General features: G+C 43.4%; 1 protein-coding gene across 2 annotated transcripts in view; it reads right to left on the bottom strand.

Moving 5' to 3' along the window:
- Positions 1 to 5720: 5720 nt before the first annotated feature.
- Positions 5721 to 19194, bottom strand: part of LOC140909346 (uncharacterized) — a 44407-nt gene continuing 30933 nt past the window's right edge. For both annotated transcript variants that reach the window (XM_073338419.1, XM_073338418.1), the window contains 4 exons: positions 17805 to 17886; positions 8087 to 9290; positions 7035 to 7619; positions 5721 to 6367 (listed from right to left, as the gene is read on the bottom strand). In XM_073338419.1, coding sequence (XP_073194520.1) covers positions 6093 to 6367; positions 7035 to 7563 — 804 coding nt within the window. In that variant the 5' untranslated portion in view covers positions 7564 to 7619; positions 8087 to 9290; positions 17805 to 17886 and the 3' untranslated portion in view covers positions 5721 to 6092. The remainder of the gene's footprint in view (positions 6368 to 7034; positions 7620 to 8086; positions 9291 to 17804; positions 17887 to 19194) is intronic.

The following is a 19194-nucleotide window of genomic DNA, read 5'->3' on the forward strand; positions in this document are numbered from 1 at the left end:
CTCCATGGCTCTAAGTCCAATACAAAATAACAAAAGAAAAGATAACCAAACGTTCAGCATGAACTCCTGTTTCACTCGGGGAGGCTTCTTCAGCACCCTTGTCCAGGAGCCCTCACAGTAGGTCTGTCTTCCTCCCCCTGAGTGAGGTGCATTTAAGCTTCCTCTCTAGTTAGAGCACGCTCTGCAGGTCTAGAGAGGCAGGGCTACTGGGCCTGCCCAGTGTAAGGTTTGTACACCTCATCACTTTCCCATATCTCTAGCAATTACCTTAGGCTTGCACAATCCAGTTAACTATATTTTGTATTATATTCGTGAAGCAAACGCTCTAATTAAGTCTGTAAAATTGTTTCCATTATATATCTCCATTTTCAGATACAAATAATTTTTCCAAAAAAATATTCCTTTTGGGCCAAAACTCCACACACATTCTCAGTTGGATTGAATTGTGACTGCTCCAGCAAAGCCACTCAAACTATCACAAACTTAGCCTACCTGAGGATCTGTTTCATGAAGGTAAATTATCTAATGAAAATGTAAAGTCCTACTCTCACTAACCATAATTTATTTTAAATATGTAACTTGCACCAATTTGACTTTAAGTGGGTGGGCAAAATGACTGACCCTCTTCTGGTGGGTACATTTTTTCACAGGGGATATAATTCTGATCTCACATGCCGATGTAAATCGGGAGTAGTGCCACTGAAATCAATGCAGTGAAATTACATAGGTGTAAAACCTGTGCATGTGACATCAGAATCAAGCCTCTATGAATATCCAATCAATAGAAATTACACTATTTTTGCACTCACCATTGTATGACTGTTTTACTCCAGTAATTAAATTGTATTTGACTTTGGCCCAGTATTGCAACTGTTGGCAATGATACAGCGCTATCTAATTTTGAGTTCTTTGACCTAGTCTTGAAGGTGGTGTGAAGTAGTAAAAAGTGCATCTTCACATTTCTAAGCATCAGTACATGGGAGTGAGCCGATGCATTATCAAGCTATAAAATCATCATGTTTTGCAATACCCATGGAGCAGTCAAACTCCTTTAATTAGTTCCCAAAAATAAGTTCTCCATGCTCTTTCATTAGCATACCAGCTGCATAAACCAATGAGGTCAAAATCTTTTCCAAAACAAGCATTTCTTTATCACTGAGTTGTACAGACACAATAGAACAATGTGGTCCTTAAAGTCTTCACATTACAGTTACCTAAAATGTTAATCTCTCTTAAATTAACACAAAAGATCTTCTGGCTAGTGTTGTACCAAAAGAAGCGGGTTCTTCTATATTAAAAACAGAGGGAGATTTTCAAAATCACCCAGGGTACCCAACTCCCATTTGTGTCTTTGAAAATGTCCCCCATAATTTGTAGTCCTACTTTTAGGCCAATCTGCCCATCATTCACTACTGACAGATCTACACTATATTGCCTGCGCTTTCTTATGGTGCTCTTTGAATTCTGCAGTCACCTTGCAAAAAGGCGAAAAGTTTGCACCAAGCATCTTACCTTTACTTATCAACACAGCACTGGCATGTCCTGAGGTTTCATGTCCTATTTCCACAAACATAATGCCAAGCTTTCTCATAATAGCACAGCCTAGAGTAGCCATAAGACTAGCAGAAATGGTTGAGCAGCCTAAAAGAGTTTGCTTCATAAAAATAAGAGCAATAATTTCCTTTTAAGATTTTTGCATGGAACAAACATACTCCGCCAAATATGAGGTGGTTTTCAAGCATGTGTGTGACTTCAGCTTTTTGATGCCTTTGTAGAACTCACTAGTTCACTTTTGAATTCCAGTCAGTGTACAGAGTTACACATCCCTGTGCAGAGCATCCTTTTCTGCACCCACTCTACTGCTGCCAACTTAAGTAAGAAAAATACAGGTTGGAAATACAGCCAGCAGCCTAGGAAACCCATAGCAGCTGGATATTGGAACAGTGGATACTTGCAATATTATTTAACAGGTCAAACTCTGTTTCACAACATTAGGTTTAGATGCATAGAGGCAACTAACAGCTGAGCGAAGCATAAAAATGCTGATTGTGTCAGGGTCTACACTAGTTCCTGTTTTTCAGCTGCTGACAGTGAGAGAACTGGTGCAGATAAGGCTCAGCCATGTTTACTACCATGTCCAAAACCTTGCTCCGAACAGGTAAAACCTGAGTACTAGTATGGACAGAGCTTTGAGATCTACAGATAAAAAACATTTTACAAGAGCTAGCTATTTGTACAGCTATCATTACTGCAACCATAAACAAGTTATATATTAAGCAACACTAGATTTTTATCTTTAAAACATGGCAAACTCCCTATGTGAAATTGTGTAATTACAATATAGTAAGTTGGTCTGTGGATCAGCAGCAGCCCTCTGTAGTGGTCGGCAGCAAGTGGGCTGACACATAGTTAAGCTTCTTTGCATGTGCTATATTGCTTTAAAAGAAGCTTAAAATATTTTGAATTCTTCCTAATTTTTCTTTCCCATGTAAGCAATTGCTGCAGTTGTCACAAAGGTGTAACTTGAACACCAATGTGGGAGGAAATGGTCTGCATGCTCACCAGTGGATGGGGAGGTAGTCCACACTATGTAAAATTTCTGAGCTCCTCTGCAGCATGCTATTCTGTGACATTAATTCTTCAATCGGTTTCAGAGTGGTAGCCGTGTTAGTCTGTATCAGCAAAAAGAACGAGGAGTACGTGTAGCACCTTAGAGACTAACAAATTTATTTGAGCATAAGCTTTCGTGAGCTACAGCTCGCTTCATCGGATACATGCAGTGGAAAAAACAGTAGGAAGATATATATATACACACAGAGACATGAAAAAATGGGTGTTGCCATACCCACTATAATGAGAGTGATCAGTTAAGGTGAGCTATTAGCAGGAGCAGAAAAAAAACCTTTTGTAGTGATAATCAGGATGGCCCATTTCCAACAGTTAACAAAAAGGTGTGAGTAACAGTATGGGGGGAAAAATAAGCATGGAGAAATAGTTTTACTTTGTGTAATGACCCATCCACTCCCAGTCTTTATTCAAGCCTAAGTTAATGGTGTCTAGTTTGCAAATTAATTCCAATTCAGCAGTTTCTCATTAGTCTGGTTTTGATGTTTTTTTGTTGCATTACCACCACTTTTAGGTCTGTAATGGAGTGACCAGGGAGATTGAAATGTTCGCCAACTGGTTTTTGAATGTTATAATTCTTGACGTCTGATTTGTGTCCATTTATTCTTTTATGTAGAGACTGTCCGGTTTGGCCAATGTACATGGCAGAGGGGCATTGCTGGCACATGATGACATATATCGCATTGGTAGATGTGCAGGTGAACGAGCCTCTGATAGTGTGGCTGATGTGATTAGGCCCTATGATGGTGTCCCCTGAATAGATATGTGGGCACAGTTGGCAACGGGCTTTGTTGCAAGGATAGGTTCCTGGGTTAGTGGTTCTGTTGTGTGGTGTGTGGTTGCTGGTGAGTGTTTGCTTCAGGTTGGGGGGCTGTCTGTAAGCAAGGACTGGCCTGTCTCCCAAGATCTGTGAGAGTGATGGGTCGTCCTTCAGGATAGGTTGTAGATCCTTGATGATGCACTGGAGAGGTTTAAGTTGGGGGCTGAAGGTGACGGCTAGTGGCGTTGTGTTACTTTCTTTGTTGGGCCTGGTCTGTAGTAGGTGACTTCTGGGTACTCTTCTGGCTCTGTCAATCTGTTTCTTCACTATTTCCCCATGCTTATTTTTGCCCCCTACTGTTACTCACACCTTCTTGTCAACTGTTGGAAATGAGCTATCCTGATTATCGCTACAAAAAGTTTTCTTTTTCCTGCTGATAATAGCACACCTTAACTGATCACTCTTGTTATAGTAGGTATGGCAACACCCTTTTTTCATGTTCTCTGTGTGTGTGTGTTTGTGTGTGTATACCAGTATCTTCCTACTGTATTTTCCACTGCATGCATCTGATGAAGTGGGTTTTAATCCACAAAAGCTTATGCTCAAATAAATTTGTTAGTCTCTAAGGGGCAACAAGTACTCCTTGTTCTTTCCGCTAATTCTTCAGTGTTGTTTTGAAAACACACCCCTATCTGTCAGTAGTTTTTCAGTAGCACAAGTCAACATAATTTTAATGTCTCCAGTTGACATTTTTAGACTCGAGGAAACAAAACCATTATCAACGAGAGTGGGAGGAAAAGAGGCTAAAGACAGTATCTTGTATACAGTGTCATTTTGCGGCACTTGCAGCAGCATTGGGAGTGGTGCATTGTGGGCAGCTATCCCACAGAGCACCTCTTCCCATTCTGGTGCTGTGGCTTGTGGGAAGGGGCGGGGAGTGCAGGGCATTCTGGGTCCTGTCCCAATGCCCCGTGATGCATCGGTTCGCATCCCAGCTTTCCCTTTGCTTCCGTCCATATTTGGCACCATCTTTCAACAGTTTTTGTACTACGCGCTGTCTTCCCTTTTGGTCTGCGGGAACAGAGCCCGAACTGCTGAGGAATATGCTAATGAGTCTTGCCAGCGCATCACTTTTGGCAGTCGAATTATTCCTTAAGATCCAAAGTGACAGTGAGGACTCCGATGATATCGACTCGAGTAATGCAAACGACATGAGTTTGCTTGTGGCATTCACGGACATGCTCACTACTGTGGAACGCCGCTTTTGGGCTCAGGAAACAAGCACTGAGTGGTGGGATCACAGGTGGCTATTGCAATCTGGAAGCTGGCAACTCCAGACAGCTACCAATTAGTCGCTAACCAGTTTGGAGTGGGGAAGTCGACTGCTGGAATCGTGTTGATGCAAGTTTGCAGGGCCATTAGTCACATCCTGCTCAGAAGAACCGTGACTCTGGGTAACGTGCATGACATTGTGACTGGCTTTGCACAAATGGGTTTCCCTAACTGTGGAGGGGCAACAGGTGGGACACATATTCCAATTCTGGCACCAGCCCATCTAGCCTCTGAGTACGTTAATCGGAAGGGCTATTTCTCTATGGTTCTCCAGGCGCTTGTGGATCACCGTGGGTGTTTTATTGACATTAACACAGGCTAGCCGGGAAAGGTGCATGACGCACACATCTTTTGTAACACTGGCCTGTTCAGGAAGCGGCAAGCTGGGACTTTTTTCCCAGACCAGAAGATCACCGTAGGGGAAGTCGAAATGCCCACTGTGATCCTTGGAGACCCCACTTACCCTTTGATGCCGTGGCTCAGGGAGCCTTGACAGCAGCAAGGAGTGATTCAACAACTGGCTGAGCTGGTGCAGAATGACTGTGGAGTGTGCTTTTGGCCGTTTAAAGGGTCGCTGGTGCACTCTATTTGGAAAGCTGGACCTGGCCGATAACAGCATCTCCACGGTTATATCCGCGTGCTGTACCCTCCATAACATTTGTGAAGGGAAGGGTGAAAGATTCACTCAGGCATGGAACTCGGAGGTTCAACACCTGGAGGCTGAATTTGAACAGCCAGAGAGCAGGGCTATTAGAGGGCCCCAGCAAGGGGCTGCAAGGATTAGGGATGCCTTGAGGGAGCAATATGAGGCTGAAAGCCAACAGTTATGTCTGGTGTGGTGTCCTGCACGGGAGTGAAGTGCAGTAGGAATCTGTGTTTGCTATGTATGATACTCTGATTTGCAGTGCCTGTTGCTTTCCTGGGCTAAGGTTTCTTTTACATTATGCAATAATAAAGAATGTTTTCAAAGCCAAAAAAATCAGTTTATTGAAAAGAAACACAACACAACTGCTTGGGAAACACAAAGGGCAAGGAGGTGAGATGGGGTGGGGTGGGGAACAGTACAATCACAGTTTTGCGTATGTCCTGTCTGGAGTGCTGTGCAATGCGTGCTGCACTTCAGGATGGCTATACTGCATGGTGATGGGGGTTGAGTGCAGTGCGCAGGGTTGTAGTTTTCACAACTGGGTGGTGAAGCTACAGGTGTTGGAGGCAGCAGGTGGCGGTAAGCACTCAGATGTTGGGGAAAGTGGTTTGGAGGTGACATGGTGGCACAAAGGAAAGAGTTTTGGGGCAAGAGCTGTGGGGTGGTAGTGCTCCGCCTGCATGGTTACAAGCGCCTGGATCAAGTCCGCTTGGCGCTCCATGATGCTTATCAGCCGCTCTGTGCTTTTGTGCCAGGGATCCGCATTCTGCTGGCAGACCCTCCTTTCACTCTCCTGCCACTCCTGCACTTTTTTATTTTCATTAGTTCATAGAATCTCAGGGTTGGAAGGGACTTCAGGAGGTCATCTAGTCCAACCCCCTGGCTAGTTGAATGTTGCATGACTTCATGCAGCATGTCCTCTTTGCTTCTACGTGGCTTCTTCCTGATTCTTTGCAGCCTCTCGGCCGTTGATAACACAGATGGCTGAGATCTCAAGGTTGCATCTGTAAAGGCAAAATGCAACACTTAACAGAGGCAACATTGTTCACACCAGACAGAGCAATGATTCCCCCGTACTCAAGGGCAAGCACAGTCTACAGAATAGCATAATTTGCCTGGCCCAAAGCGAGCACACACAACCCACGGGACCCCCAAAATGGTGAGTAAGCACAGGGTCAAGCATGACTGATTGTTTCACGGCTGTACTGTCCTCTGGGTTTCTGTACCTTCAGGAGAGCCAACAGTGGCAGGGAGCCCCTATACTGAACACTGTCCCCACATTTTCCACAGGAGTTCGTCCTGGAAGATATCTCGCTGCTGAGGGTGACCAGGGAAGCAAGGGAGGGTCTTTTACTGCAATGCGGCTTCCGCCCTGGCCCATATGTAGCTTGCCTGTGTGCAGCAATGGTCCCCCCGCCCCTCACGGCACAGTGGTGCGGACAAGTTAGCCTTACTGGGATGAGGACAACAGTGACTCTCCTGAAAAACCCGTGCAAGAGCGTTGCCCAAGTTCTGGCTGAGACCTTTGAAGAGATCACTGAGGCCGATTACCGCGATGTGAAAGAGCATGTCAACGCCCTATTCCGCATCTAGGCATGCATGCAGCCCTAACCCTCCTCACCCCAAGAGCCTACACCGAATAACTTCCTTCCCAAAATAAAAGCTGCTTACCAGGAACCTCCTCTGGTGTTTGTCCTTCCCCAAGCACCAGCCGCCGTGACTGGCTACCTTCCTCCTGGATTGAGAACAGCTCCTGGCTGCATGCATCTAGAGATTCCAGGGTGTCTTCCTCCACCAGAGCACCCTCACTCCCGCTTTGCTGCTCCTCCTCCTCCTCCTGCCTTGTTGCACTGGCCTCTGAGGTGTCCATGGTGGTACTCAGCATGGAGGTGGGGTTGTTCCCAAGTATCGCGTCCAGTTCTTTGTAAAAATGGCAGGTCGCAGGGGCAGCACCGGAGCTGCTGTTTGCCTCTTCTGCTTTGAGGTAGGCATTCCACAGCTCCTTCACTTGAACCCTGCACTTCAGTGCGTCCTGGTCCTGGCCCCTTTCCAGCATGGCCCTTGATATGTGCCCGAAGATATCGTAATTCCTGCGGCTGGAGCACAGATGGGACTGGACAGCTTCCTCCCCCCAAACACTGATGAGGTCCAGCACCTCGCCATTGCTCCATACTGGGGATCTCCTGGCGCGTGAAGGCATGGTCACCTGGAGGCATGGTCACCTGGAAAGATTCGCTGAGAGCACTCCACGCCTGGCTGAGCAAACAGGAAGGGGATTTTCAAAATTCCCAGAGAATTTAAAGGGTGGGTCTGACTGTTGGTTACCTTAGGGCAGGGCAGTAGAGTTCAAAGTGATGACCAGAGTGGCTAGAACAGGCATTGTGGGATACTTCTGGAGGCCGATCACAGCGCAATAACAGACCAGGGCATCCACACTGGCGCCGCAGCACTCCAGTGGTGGTGCAGCAAACATTATTCCACTCGCCAACGTGGAGTACCAGCAGCGTTGTAGCCGCGGAGACAGGGCGCTCTACGTGCCTTGTCAGTGTGGACAGGGAGTGAACTAGGGCGCCTGGGGCTCCTTTATTGCACTGTAACTCGCAAATGTAGCCAAGCCCTTAAATATGCTGTGGGTTTGGGAGGCACCCAGATAATAGCTGTACAGAACAATGACAAGGGAGGTAGCCATTGTCCAGCAAGGGAGCTACAATGCAATGACTCACCTGCATGAGGCCACACCAGAAGAATTGCTCAACCTTGCCTGGAGACTCAGCAATGCCCAGCAGACATGCCTGGACTTGTATTCTCCAAGCGCATAGGACTGAGGATATAAAACAGAACACAGCAGGCCCATGCTTTGTCTTTCTCCTGCCCCCACCTATACTGCAAGCAACAAGGACACTGAGAAGACTGAAGACTCCACCAGAGGAGACTGGCCCAGGCTTCAAGGGTGAAATCTGTACTATGAACTGCAATATCCAGTGCGATTAGAAAAACTGCTTAATCTAGATGTTGCCCAGTCTAACAGGGTTGAGAGTTTAGATTGTGTGCTTATATTTTATTTTATTTTGGTAACTAACTCTGATTTTTTTGCGTGTTACTTAAAATCTATCTTTTTGTAGTCATTTGTTTAACTGTTTATCTTTACCAGTGAGTTTGTATGGGGTGTGGCAAAACTGCTCAGGTTTGCAAAGGCTGGTGTATATCCACTTTCTATTGATGAAGTGGTGAACCAATTAATAAATTTGTGCTTATCGTCTTCAGCAGTGTAAGATGGTATATTCCTGAGATACAGTGCTGGGAGCTGGGGGGATTTGGCTCCGGTGCCTCTCTCTGTATGATGCATGAGTGGCTCTGGGAGCATTCATGCAATCGAGCTGGGTGTGGGTCTCCACATGCAGTTGTGCTGAGTGATAACAGCACCTGGAAGGATTTGCTGCTGGTCACTAGCAAGGCATTGTGAGAGACAGCCCAGGCTGGAGAGCCATCAGGGGGCACCCCGAGGATCCCGTCACAGTTGGGAATGGCAAAAAACAGCCAAATGAATTATTCTGTGTTAATCTTCCTTTAGCCACAAAATTGTTAAAGACTGAACTCAGTGCTTCAGTAACCCAAAGAAATAGAAGGGATCAGAAAGTGCTTATCCTTAAAGAAACAATAGGGGACCAGAAAAATTACTATTAGAAAACAAGGTCATGCTAATGGGTAGCACATGGCAGGAAACTGTAAAGTGCAACAACCTGCATGTCAGAGAAGAAGCTATGTCATAGCAACAGAGCATGGGAGACAATGGTAAAACTCCCGACTGACTATTGTATATTTCTAGAAAGACAGATACTTGCTTGTGCTGCTGATAGACTTTACATTGCTGCAGGATCCAAGTGAGGATAGTTTCTGGAATTTCACTGCTGGTTTGCACATAGAGAACTGCAATAGAATTGTAAATTAGTTAAAATTCCCTTGCTCCAGCGTACATTCATGTAAGGAAAGATAGGGTAAATCATTAAAATTTAATTTGAATAAATGTAATGTGGTCCTTTAAAATACTCCTTTGTAAATTAATTTCAAACAGGTTGCGTTTCCTGGAGATTTTACTTAGACTGTTGCTTTTAAACACATTTTCACTGACAGCTTTAAATACTGCCTTGTAGTTTCCTTGTTTAACTTTTATATTCTGATTAAAGACGTTTCTTCTACTTGATGGGTTTTTCAGGCACTGAATATGGTAGCCAGGAGATTTGTCAGTGTTCTGTCCATCTTTAGAAGTGGCATCTCTGATGGTAGAGCATACTTCTCAACGTGCACAGACTTTCTATTTTTCCTGACAGCTCACTTTTTCCACATCCCACTGCTGTCATCCTCCATGCACCCAAGCTCCATTAATGCAACAGTACAGCACATAGCGTCCCACCCTCCACCATCTGCATGTAATTGTAGCCTTGTTTTTTCAGAAGTCAGACTCCAATGACACAGCATCCTAGCACGGTGCACCATGGTATACCAGCAAATGAGCATTCATTCTGTAGTGTTAGCTAAGCATTAAACCCATGGCTGATGTAGATATTCCAGGAAGTCTCACTGACAAGTGGAGGTAAGTGGTCACTCTAGCCTTATCTTTTTATCAGATTTAATTTGTTCCATAAATGTTCTCTCAAGAAACTCACCCAACTTCTCCTACGTATTTCTTGGAAGTTCCAATTCCCTATTATAACCCTCAAAGTTTACTTGCTTGGTCCCTGAGTTAGTTGTAGGTTTCAAGAACAGATTTATTTCAACAGAAAACCAACATACCTGTTGAGCTTCCCATGGGATTGTCTGAGAAGTTTGGTCTCCCTGGCTAAAGCCATATTCAGAGCACTAATAATATGTGGCAGAGGCCCCCACAGCCAAGGCACTAAAAATGTGAATGTCTGTCTGTCAACACTGTGTCCCATTCCTCTCAAGGTATTTGAAGTCTGTCAGCACACTAGGAAACTACACAGAGTAAGCAGGTCTCTGCCAGCTCTCAGAATATCACTGGGGACCCCAGGGTATATTTCTAACTGAAAAAAACCTCCTGCAGCCACGTGTCTCAGAGCTCAGGTCTGAAGACTTGGGCTGCTGCTACGTTACTGAAAATAGCTGTGTAGATGTTCTTGCTTGGGCTCTGTGGTCCGGGGCACTGGGCCTCAGAGCCTGAGCTCCAGACCGAGCAGGAATATTTACACAGCTACTTTTAGTGCTATAGCAAGCCCAAGTCTATAGATCTGGGCTCTAAGACTTTCTGCCATGGGTGTTTTTTTGCAGTGTACCCTAAGATACCAGTGGAGGAAACATTTTTTTAGAATCAATATTTACTGAAAGATTTTACTGAAGAAAGGCAAGAATATCACTAATTTTAACTTAACAATAAGACATGTGTCTAACTGTCTTACTGCAGGAGAATTCACCCTGTTGTTTTTCCCCTATAACCTAGAGCAATACGAAGTCCACAAGGCTGACAAGATATCCATAAAATTTCCATGTCCAGATCCACAAGACATACAATTATAGTGTGCAATTCGATCAGCACAGAACATTACAGTAGATAACTCCTTCACAGAAACAGACTGTCACTTTCTTGTCTTGGAGCTACTGCACTTAGAAATCTTAGAAATGTAGGACTGGAAGGGAACTCAATAGGTCAATAGCTCAGTCCCCTACATTGAGGCAGGACTAAATATCATGGACCATCCCTGACAGGTGTTTGTCTAACCTGTTCTTAAAAACCTCCAATGACAGCGCTTCCACAACCCTAGATAATTTGTTCAAGCGCTTAACTACCCTTCCAGTTAGGAAGTTTTTATTACAGTCTAACCAAAATCTCCCTTGCTGCAATTTAAGCCCATTACTTTTTGTCCTGTCCTCAGTGGATAAGGAGAACAATTTATCACACTCATCTTTATAACAACCTTTTACTTAATTGAAGACGGTTCTCATGTACTCCATCTGTCTTCTCTTCTCCAGACTATACAAATCCAATTTTTTTAAATCTTTCCTACTAGGTCATGTTTTCCTAGGCCTTTTATCATTTTTGTTGCTCTCCTCTGGCCTTTATCCAATTTGTCCACATATTTCCTGAAGTGTGATGCCTAGAACTGGAAACAATGCTCCAGTTGAGGCCTTATCAGTGCTGAGTAAAGTGGAAGAATTACTACTCAAGTCTTGCTTACAACACTTCTGCTAATACATCCCAAAATGATGGTCATTTTTTTTTTTTTGCAACAGTATTACATTGACGACTCATATTTAGTTTGTGACTCTTTATCTTCTTCTGCAGTACTCCTTCCTAGCAGGCATTTCCCGTTTTGTATGTTTGCAACTGATTATTCCTTCCAAAGTGCAGTACTTTGTAATTGTCGTTACTGAATTTCTTTCCATTTAACTCAGACCATTTCAAATTCTAATCCTGTCCTCCAAAGTGCTTGCAATCCCTCCCAGCTTGGTATCATCCGCAAACTTTATAAGTGTACTCTCTATTTCGTTATCCAAATCATTTATGAAGATATTGAATAGTACCAGCTCAAAGACAGATCCCTGTGGCACCCCAGTCAATATGCCCTTCCAGCTCGATTTTGAATCATTGATAACTACTGTCTGAGTAAGGTTTTCCAGCCAGTTGTGCACCCATCTTTTGGACGGTTCATCTAAACTAGTGGTTTTCAATCAGGGGTCTGGGGCCCCCTGAGGGGGCCACGAGCAGGTTTCAGGGGGTCCGCCAAGCAGTGCCAAGTTGTTTGGGACCCAGGGTAGAAAGCTGAATCCTCACCACATGGGGCTGAAGCCCAGGGCCCTGAGTCCCACAACCCAGGGCTGAAACCAAAGCCTGACCAACATAGCTTTGTGGGGGCCCCTGTGGCATAGGGCTCCTGGCAACTGCACTGCTTGCTACCCACTAACACCAGCCCTGGCTTTTATATGCAGAAAACCAGTTATTGTGGCCCAGGTGGGCCATGGAGTTTTTATAGCATGTTAGGTAGGCCTCAGAAAGAAAAAGATTGAGAATCCCTGATCTAGACTATATTTTTCTAGTTTGTTTATGAGGTCATGTGAGACAGTATCAAATGCCTTACTAAAGTTGAGATATATGAAATCCACTGCTTCCCCGCACCCATCCACAAAGCTTGTTATCCTGTCAAAGAAGGCTATTAGGTTGGTTTGCCATGATTTGTTCTTGACAAATCCATGTTGACGGTTACTTCTTTATTTTTTTTTCCTAGGTGCTTAGAGATGGAGCAAATAAGCAATCAATTATCTTTCTGGGTACTAAAGTTAAGCTTACCGGTCTATAATTCCCTGGGTTGTCCTTATTCCCCTTTTTATAGATAAGTACTATATTTGCCCTTTTCCAGTCCTCTGGGCTCTCTCCCATTGTCCATGAGTTCTCAAAGATAATCACTAATGGCTCAGAGATCTCTTCAGCCTAGTCCTTAAGTATTCTCGGATGTATCTCATCAGGCCCTGCTGAACTGAAGACATCTGACTTTTCTAAGTAATTTTTTACTGGTTCTTTTCCTATTTAGTCTCAGACCCTATTCCATCTACACTGATGTTCGCTATGTTTGTCATCCAAGCACTGCTAACTTTTTTGGTGAAAACGGAAACATAAAGACATTTATCACTTTGGCCATTTGCTATGTTTTCTGTTATTGTCTTTCCCTCCTCATTTAGTAATGGGCCTACACTGTACCTGGTCTTCCTTTCACATCTTATGTATTTGTAAAATATTTTCTTGTTACCCTTTATACTGTTACCTAGTTTAACCTTATTTTGTGCCTTGGTCTTTCTAATTTTTTCCTGCATGCTTGGGTTGTTTTTTTTTTTTTTAATATTTATTGTAATATGACCCAGTTTCCACTTCTTGTACGTCTCTTTTTTGAGTTACAGGTCATTGAAGTTCTGGTTAAGCCAGGGTGGCCTCTTACCATACTTTCTATCTTTCCTATGCATTGGGATAGTTTGTTCTTGTACTTGTAATAATGTCTCTTTAAAAAACTGTCAGCTCTCCTGAACTCTTTTTTCCCTTAGACTTGCTTCACATGGGATCTTACCTACCAGTTCTCTGAGTTTGCTAAAATCTGCCTTCTTGAAGTCCACTGTTTTTATTCTGCTGTTTTCCCTCCTACCATTCCTTAGAACAGCGTTTTTCAAAATTTGGGTCGTGACTCAGTACTGGGTCGCAGCATGTCAGGCACTGGGTGTCTCTGATCAGCAACGCCAACCGGGACGTTAAAAGTCCTCTTGGCAGTGCTGCCAAGCTAAGGCCAGCTAGTGCCTACCTGCTCCAACACCGCGCTGCACCCTGGAAGCAGCCAGCAGCAGCTCCAGCTCCTAGGTGGCTCCGCACACTGTCCCCGCACCAAGCACTGGGGTCGGGGGGCAGTGCCTGCAGGTGAAAGTCACGCGAAGTCACTTGCGTGCCTCCGCCTAGGAGCCAGACTTGCTGCTGGCTGGTTCCGGGAAGCCTGCCTCTGCACCCCAGCTCCGGGAGCCACCGGAGGTAAGCCCGTACCCCAACCCCAATCCCCTGTCCCAGCCCTGAGCCCTCCCAAACCTGGAACCCCTTCCTGCACCCAAACCCCTCATCCCTAGCCCCACCCCAGAGCCTGCACCCCCAGCCCAGAGCCCTGACCCCTCCTGCACCCCCAGCCCTGAGCCCCCCCAAACCCTGAGCCCCTCATCCACCCCACACCCCTCATCCCTGGCCCCACCCCAGAGCCTGCACCCAGAGCCCTGATCCCTTCCCACACCGCAGCCCTGAGCCCCCCCAAACCCAGAGCTCCTCCTGCACCCCAAACCCCTCATCCCTGGCCCCACCCCAGAGCCCTGACTCCCTCCCACCCTCCCCTGTCCAAACCCAGAGCCCCCTCCTACACCCATCATTCCCGGCCCCACCCCCACAGCCCGCACTCCAACCCTCTGCCCCAGCCCTGAGCCCCTCCCACACTCCCTACCCCTCATCCCCAGCTCTGTTGGGTCACAGGCATCAACAATTTTCTTCAACTGGGTCCCCAGAAAAAAAGTTTGAAAACCACTGCCTTGGAATCATGAACTCTATCATTTCATGATCACTTTCACCCAACCTGCCTTCCACCTTCAGAGTCTTATCTAGTTCCTCTATTTGTCAGAACCTAATCAAGAGCACATATCCCCTAATTGCTTTCTCTACCTTTTGTAATAAAAAATAATCTACAACGCATTCCAAGAACTTGTTGGATAATCTGTGCCCTGATGTATTATTTTCCCAACAGATGTCTGGGTAGATGAAGTCCCCCCTCACCACCAAGTCCTGTGTTTTGGATGATTTTGTTAGTTGTATAAAAAAAAAAAAGTCTCATCCACCTCTTCTTCCTGGTCAGGAGGTCTACAGTAGACTCCTATGTGACATCACCCTTTTTTTCTTCTTCCCCATTTTATCCTTACCCAGAGACTTTCAACAGGTCCTACTATCATCTTTGGTATACAAGGCAACACATCCATGCTTTTTTCTCTGCCTGTGCTTCCTGAAGAAGCTGTACCCTTCTATACCAATATTCCAATCATGTGATTTATTCCACCAAGTTTCTGTGATGTCATACGTATCCAGTCAGCCTTCAAAAAAATGGACAATGTGGACATGAATGTTCACCTCCTGCTAACTACTCTCAAAATGGTTCTTGGTAACTGTAGTATCAAGAAGTAAGCATTGCACCTAGACTTTGTATACACTACTGGTAATTGCAAATGCTCACATCGAAGCAGAACTCATATCTAAAGGAAGTTGCTCTAACAGGTAAGCAAAAACAAAAAGAAGCAGGCACTGTTATGATAGCCTGTCCACACCAAGAATGCATCCAGGGTGAAACTTGGTCCCATTGCAGTCAATGGAAATTTTGCTGTTGACATCAACAGAGCCACGCTTTCACTTATAGACTCTGTGTAAGCACTTATTAACTACAAAGGGCCATTTTGATATTGATTTTATACATTCTGAGTGATATTAAAACACAATTGGTAGCAACACAAAAGTAACCACAAATCAATTGTGTAACCATAAAATAAAATGAATTCTTGAATTCTTATTGTGCTAAACTCATCACCTCATTGACAAACTGACTAAATCAGGCAATGTCTGACTCTAAACATAGTACAATGTTCTATTAGTTAAGAAATCTACATAGCAATAAACTGCAGAGTCCATTTGGCAATTCCATAGTCTTCCATTAGACTCTTCCATTAGTCCAAAATATACTGGAATAGTTTTTCTTTCAAACATTCTTATATCCACCAGATTCAGTCCAAACCAAAATGATAAGTCCTTATTTGGGAACTTTAATCTTCAGCCTGTAAGGTCTTTGGCTGGTTTCTTAGTAGACGCTATAATCCTTTATGAAACAAAACATCTTGCTCTGCTACTGTTGCAGTAAATTTGGAAATATCATATAAAGTAGAATAAAACCAATTGTCTTGAGTGTGAGGACTTTATTACAAGTACTGTCCTAAGTAACAGATGACCTTTTTGACCCCTTCTCATCGTCTCTACCTCTAAAGCCAGATAGACCAAGCATTCAGTCACTTGGAAGACTTAAAAAGTAACAGGTGTAATATTAAATATATATCAGAAGGGATTATTTCCTTTTTGTTCTCTTTCTAATACATCTGTGAATCCCAAATGTTTTTAAACAGCTTCATCATACTTACCATCACATCATATAATAAGCTCCATTCTGCCTATGCCTGATTTTACAGAACTTTGAAATTTAAGCTAAAGTTTTTCTCTTATAGTACTGGTTACTCAGTCATCGTACAACTATGGTAACAGTATATTAAACTTGTTTCAGTGGTAAATCATTCTTTGCATATCTTACTGTAAAATAGTTTATTTCTTCAATAAATGAAATGAAAAGGATAAGGAGGAAGAATGTAAAAATATAGGTCATTTTATTGTAAATGTCCTCTTATAGTCATGGTAAAATCATTAATCATAATAAACTCATTTTGTCTAAAAGCAGAGGTAATACATTGGTCCATGTAAATCACTTTATGGCCTTGACGGAATGATGTTAGAATACCTAAATAGGTGCTGTAATAAATTTCCTCTTTTGGAACATTGTTTGGCAATGAAGGTTACCTAGGGGTGGGTGTGATTGGTGCCAACTGTTCATAAGAATAGTCTGCTTTTATTTCTGAAAAATGTATCGGAATACCATAAAGATGGGTTCCACACACCACGCCCCTCAGTGTCTGAATGGACATAGACATAGTGTAACTTTGGAACAATAAATGTCCAGGACACTTCTAGAATAAAATCCTAACTCCAGCTGCTTATAAGGTTTCCTGATATTTACAGGACTGAAACTAAAGAAAAATGAACACTGAAGGATGATTAATATATTGAACCTTTTAAAGTACTGTTTCTTTGAGAAGCAATTTTGGTATATTATATGCAGGTACATCAAATGTAAAACACAGTGGGTTCTACATATTCCATATTATGCCTTTTCCCCCCTAAACTTGGCTATGTATGTGATTTGGTCATGTACGTAGATGTGCTTAAATATAGCAATAATATATGATAGAAACATCAATTTATTTCACATATAAATAAATGATGTAGCCTGAGCAAGTCCTTATCCACTTATCCAAACATTGGCCAGTTACTGAATTCCTACAGCAGTCTGGCAATATAGATATACATCTGGCATCACAGAAAACAGAAGGGCTGTGAAATGTCATATATACAACCTAAATGTCCTCATAGAAGATTTTTCAGCAAGGCTTTAGGGGAAATTGGTGTCTTCCCCTTTTGTGTTTTGTCTTTTCAATAATCCTGTTTATAGTTAAGTAACTTGTGTGTGTGACTCCAGAATGAATCAAGAACATGCACATTAAAAACATACCAGACCAGATTCTCTACTTCAACCAATTTTTGTTTGACAGGGCAGAGAGAAGGGAGACTGTGAGAGTACTAGGAGTGACTCCCTGATTCTCTGTCCAGTCCCAAAGGACTGTCCATCAGCTCAAGATACTTGGGATGAAATCCTGGCCCACCTGAAGTTAAAGGCAAAACTTGCAGGGTTTCACCTCTGGTATGTAGTGTGCTCTGGCCATGTTCCTCCCCACCCATGACTGCAGCCCAATCCAGATTACACCAATTTTGTATCTACTGAGGATTTCCAGCTGGGGGTTGCTGAAAGTGTTCTCCCTTTTTGCACTCTCTTTCTCTGCCTGGAAAGAGAGCACAGCCAGGCAGAGAATCTACCCCATGTTCAATAAGTTAGAAGCTTATTAATTAGCTAATGTTTATAAAACTCCTGGAACAAACAAAGCAGTTAGCATTTACTATTATTAAATAGAGCATTTTGTACATACTTAAAATCTACATACTAGCAATTTGTTCCAAATATTAACTATACTATTTACTTTAAAATATTTCCATTGTACCTTAAACAGCTTCTTGTGCTCTGATTTCTCAATGGCTTTGTAATTGGTGTAAATGCTCTTGCAGATCACAGCTTATGTAGTCCTGTAAGAAATGACAGAGAGAAATCTAGTCTGAGGCTACTGGAGTAATTTTGTACTGTTCTACAGAAAATGTGAAGTTTGATACAGATTTTAACCATGTGACAATCTGACACTGGTTCACAAGTTATTCAATCAAGTGCAAACTGAATAACAAATAATAATGATAATGATGATGCCTGGCTCTTACATAGCACTTTTGATCCATTTATTTCAAAGCTGTATACAAAGGAGGCCAGTACTATCCCCATTTTATAGATGAGGAAACTGAAGCACAGGGAGGTAAAGTATCTTGCCCAAGGTGACCCAGCAGGCCAGTGGCAGAGCTGGGAATAGACAACTCATGTGCCCTGAGTCCCAGTCCGGTGCTCTACCTCCTAGGAAACATTGCCTCCCAAAGCAAATTATGAATAATAAACTTCTTTGTAGTCTAAACTGGATAAGATGGCATTGCTTCCTCTAAATGGAATGGATATACTTAATCTTGCTTAAAAGTTAATTTTATTAATTTTTAAGATTAATGTGCCTTTCTGAAAAAAACCCCATAATACACATATGGTAATATCGCTATGCAATATGATGCTGCTAAGCTTGAATCCATGTCAAAATTCTCTGGGATCTTTGAGAGGTATGTGATGGACAATTAAAGTGGAATATATATAAAATTTAAAGGAACAGAATGATCAAAACTGCTTTTCCAATTTCCCAGATTCTTTAACTGTTACCACAGTTATCAGTTATCTAAGGGTATGTCTACGCTACATTTAGACATTTGCAGCTGGCTCATGCCAGTTGACTCAGGCTTGGAGGGCTTGAGTTAAGCAGCTGTTTAATTGCAGTATAGACTTCCTGGCTCAGCCTGGAGCCTGGGCTCTAGGACCCTGAAAGGTGGGAAGGTCCCAGAGCCCAGGCTCTAGGCTGAGCCCAGAAGTTCACAATGCAATTAAAGAGACACACAGCCGGAGCCCTGTGAGCCTGAGTCAGCTGGCACAGGCCAGCCACAGGTTTTTAATTGCAGCACAGACATACCCTAAAAGGACTAGCAAGAATACAGGTATCTCCATCCACCCATTTGTACTAACTTTACTGAGAACAGATAAAGAAAATAAAATGCGTGCATAGCAATTGATAATTCTACAAAAGAATGTTCTATTTTGTAATTATCCAGAACTACTTCTTCCCAGAATGCTTATCTTTATATTCAGTCTCTATGAAAATAAAGACGACGCTTCCCTTTCAGTTCAGATTCTGCTGAAATTACCCCTCTTGAAGCCAGTGCAAAATGGCTTACAGTGATCAGCTTAGTATAAAT

The sequence above is a fragment of the Lepidochelys kempii genome, chromosome 3 (assembly GCF_965140265.1).
Source record: "Lepidochelys kempii isolate rLepKem1 chromosome 3, rLepKem1.hap2, whole genome shotgun sequence".
In the NCBI taxonomy this organism is placed as follows: domain Eukaryota; kingdom Metazoa; phylum Chordata; order Testudines; family Cheloniidae; genus Lepidochelys; species Lepidochelys kempii.